This window comes from Helianthus annuus, chromosome 6 (assembly GCF_002127325.2).
Source record: "Helianthus annuus cultivar XRQ/B chromosome 6, HanXRQr2.0-SUNRISE, whole genome shotgun sequence".
NCBI classification, from domain to species: Eukaryota; Viridiplantae; Streptophyta; class Magnoliopsida; order Asterales; family Asteraceae; genus Helianthus; species Helianthus annuus.
Window position 1 is genome coordinate 145,010,791 of NC_035438.2, and position 3,012 is coordinate 145,013,802.

Below are 3,012 nucleotides of genomic sequence, written 5' to 3' on the forward strand. Positions count from 1 at the left end.
TTTGTGACGCGAACTACCTATACACAACACTAATGACACGGGGACTGAGAATTCAACATAATAATTCAGTGAGTAATTCTTAACTGTGGGGATAAAAAACTAAATTAATGTCCGCATTTACATATTTATCGTAGTGCATGATTATATTAAACAATGATTTTGATGTCTACATTATTATACGAGATAAAAGGATCAACCACTAATTAGAAAGTCACAACTAAACAAAACAAATAGAATACAATACAAGCATATGATATTAGAAAACTACAAGCATGTGATAATAGAAAAGTACACACACACCTGAGGACATGTTTGCACATTTTAAGTCCTTTTTATGTATGAAATGAAACAATCCAGAGAATCAAACATGACAAGCCCTCTTGTGTTAATGTCCCAATAAAGAAATCACTGTCTGCCATTGACCCATGCATTATATTTGTTTAGTCCTTTGGAGACTTGTTTGATTTAGAAGTTCAAGACTATCCAGTGTCCTGTATCCACCATGTTTGCTCGAGATCTATTTTAAATAACTCTGATCCTTGGAGCTTTGGAAATCGCCGAACAGGTAATGGTAGTCTCAGTTTTAAATATTTTGCAACTCACTTGACAAAATGATATTTCTCAAGTCACACCTTCTGTTCAGTTCCATTCCATTTCTATCAAATCAGAAAAAGACCAGGATACAAGTCTAATACAGCGGTCTTCAGTGGCTACATTACAAAAAGAAAGCTGGTTATTATAAATAAAAAAATATGATACTTGTCTGCAAAGTATAGACAGAATCCACTCGGATGTATAACAATAACTGAACTCCAACTTTTGACCCACTTGAATAAAAGTACAAACTTTTCAATTTACGAATGTTAATAATAAACAAACAGAAATAAGAGTGTGTCTATACCTTGCTTGTATGCTTCAAAATCCTTTTGTCCTTAGCTCTTCATTTTGCAATCTGGCCGTTACCTTTTTCATAAATGTAACAAACAGAATGATCAAAGCAGAAGTAGTGATTTGATGTAGGAATACACATAATGTGAAAAATCTCTTCCATTAATCCCAAGACTGCTAATAGATTTTGAGCATGGTTCAGAAACAGCAAGTGATCCAGTCCACTCAGGATAGCGTGGTAAACTATCAATTATAGGTTCGCCTGTCTTCCTAAATCCCATTACACAAACTTCTGATACATTATCCGGTATATTAATAGTGAATAACTTTGTAAACGATTTTAGATCATCCTCCATCGTCCATACTGGAAAAACTAGGTCATTGGCTTCTACATCGCGTTCAAGCACAACAAGAGACTCCCTCAGCTTATAAATTGTCAGACCACTAATCGACTGGTGTGCTAAACTGTCTGGAAGGTTTACTTCTCGGAATTCTTCACTTGTCATATCAAATGAGATTAACAGATTATAAGACTGAAATCCACCATCAGCAGTAATCCTATTAGTAGCAAGCCAATAAAGCATTCCATCTATAACTACCGTGTTATCGTAATCAAATTCAATCGAATTACGAGGGAGATTGCTGGTATATGGACTTCTCCAAGCCCCTGTGCTTAGTGTAAAAACTTCAACTTGCCAAGGAATGCAAGTTACACTTTCCCTGTGGCCCCACATATTAATATGTGTAATCTTGACTATCTTAGGGTCATTAGTCTCACGACAAACCCCAAAACCTAAACCGGTTTCGTAAATCCTCCTATCTGCGACATTCGGCACATCAACCGCAACAGCTTTTCTAATGCAAGGATTCCAAAGGAACAACTCTGCCTGTTCCAGAGAGGGGACCATCATGGCCCTCTTGATAATCACCATACAAACACAACAAACCGTGAGAGCTGCCGATTATGTAAGAATTTCGAAGCATGTTAACCATATGGTGAGTATTCAGGGAGACTCTGTTTTGTGGGAAAGTATGATTATCATCAAATAAAACATATTTTTCTTGGAAATCTACATTATCTTTATACCTTGCAAGTAGATATTGCATCTGGCCGCTGTAATTCTTGATAAAATCATCGCTGTCGATGAGAAACTTCCATGCTTTGCAGACCGATCGAATTTGGATCAAGGATATGACCGGAAGCCTTTTGAAGATTTCGGCTTGGATTTCGAATGGTATGTTGTCGGACATCTTGATTTTGATTACGGAATGAATTTCTAGGGTTTTGATCAGGGTATGAATTTGGGGAGAGGTGTAACGATGTAAGAGCATTCACATCCATTCCACCATATTTTCACCCTAAATTACACTAAAAAACACTACATTTTCTCTCTCCTTTTTAATTAAATAATATTTTTATACCTTTATCATTACCTTTTTCTCTATCTTTCACTCACAATCACTTTCAAAATATATTAAAAATTATAGGGGGTGAACAGTGTCCCCCAAATATACAGATGAACAGTAACATTTTCTCTCTTCTCTACTCACAACCACTTTTTATACTCCTTACATTATAAAAACTTCACACACACAATTTGATGGATTGGATGTGAATGCTCTGAATGCTCTAAGAGCATTCACATCCAATCCATCAAATTATACATACATTCCACTAAAAACAACTCCTATATTAATATATTTCCACTAAAAACAAATACTTTTTCTCTCTCCTTTCAATTAAATAATATTATCATTACCTTTTTCTCTTACTTCCACTCACAACCACTTTCAAAATATATTAAAAAATTATAACGGGTGAACAGTGTCCCCCCAAATATACAGATAAACAGTAACATTTTCTCTCTCCTCTACTCACAACTACATTTTATACCCTTTATAATATAAAAACCCCTCCTCACATAATTTGATGGTTAGGATGTGAATGCTCTAATACTGCTCCCCAATCCCAGGGTTGTATAAAATAATCTCTTACCAGTGCGATTCTCTGCGGTTCGCTGCGGACTATGATATCATATCGGCATTCGGCATAATCATCGTTATCAATCGACATGTTTTTTACATCGATTGAAAACCCATAAAAACGAATACTTGTACTGGTAT

The 3,012-nt window shown here is 35.5% G+C and overlaps 1 protein-coding gene across 1 annotated transcript; it reads right to left on the reverse strand.

Annotated features, from left to right (window-relative positions):
• Positions 1–200: 200 nt before the first annotated feature.
• On the reverse strand, positions 201–2,220 carry LOC110865998 (putative F-box protein At3g10430). Its single transcript, XM_022115352.2, has 3 exons — positions 1,976–2,220; positions 902–1,903; positions 201–710 (listed from the first exon to the last, which is right to left on the reverse strand). The coding sequence occupies exon 2, from the start codon at positions 1,818–1,820 to the stop codon at positions 993–995; it is 828 nt and encodes a 275-aa protein (XP_021971044.1). The 5' UTR covers positions 1,821–1,903; positions 1,976–2,220; the 3' UTR covers positions 201–710; positions 902–992.
• Positions 2,221–3,012: the final 792 nt, after the last annotated feature.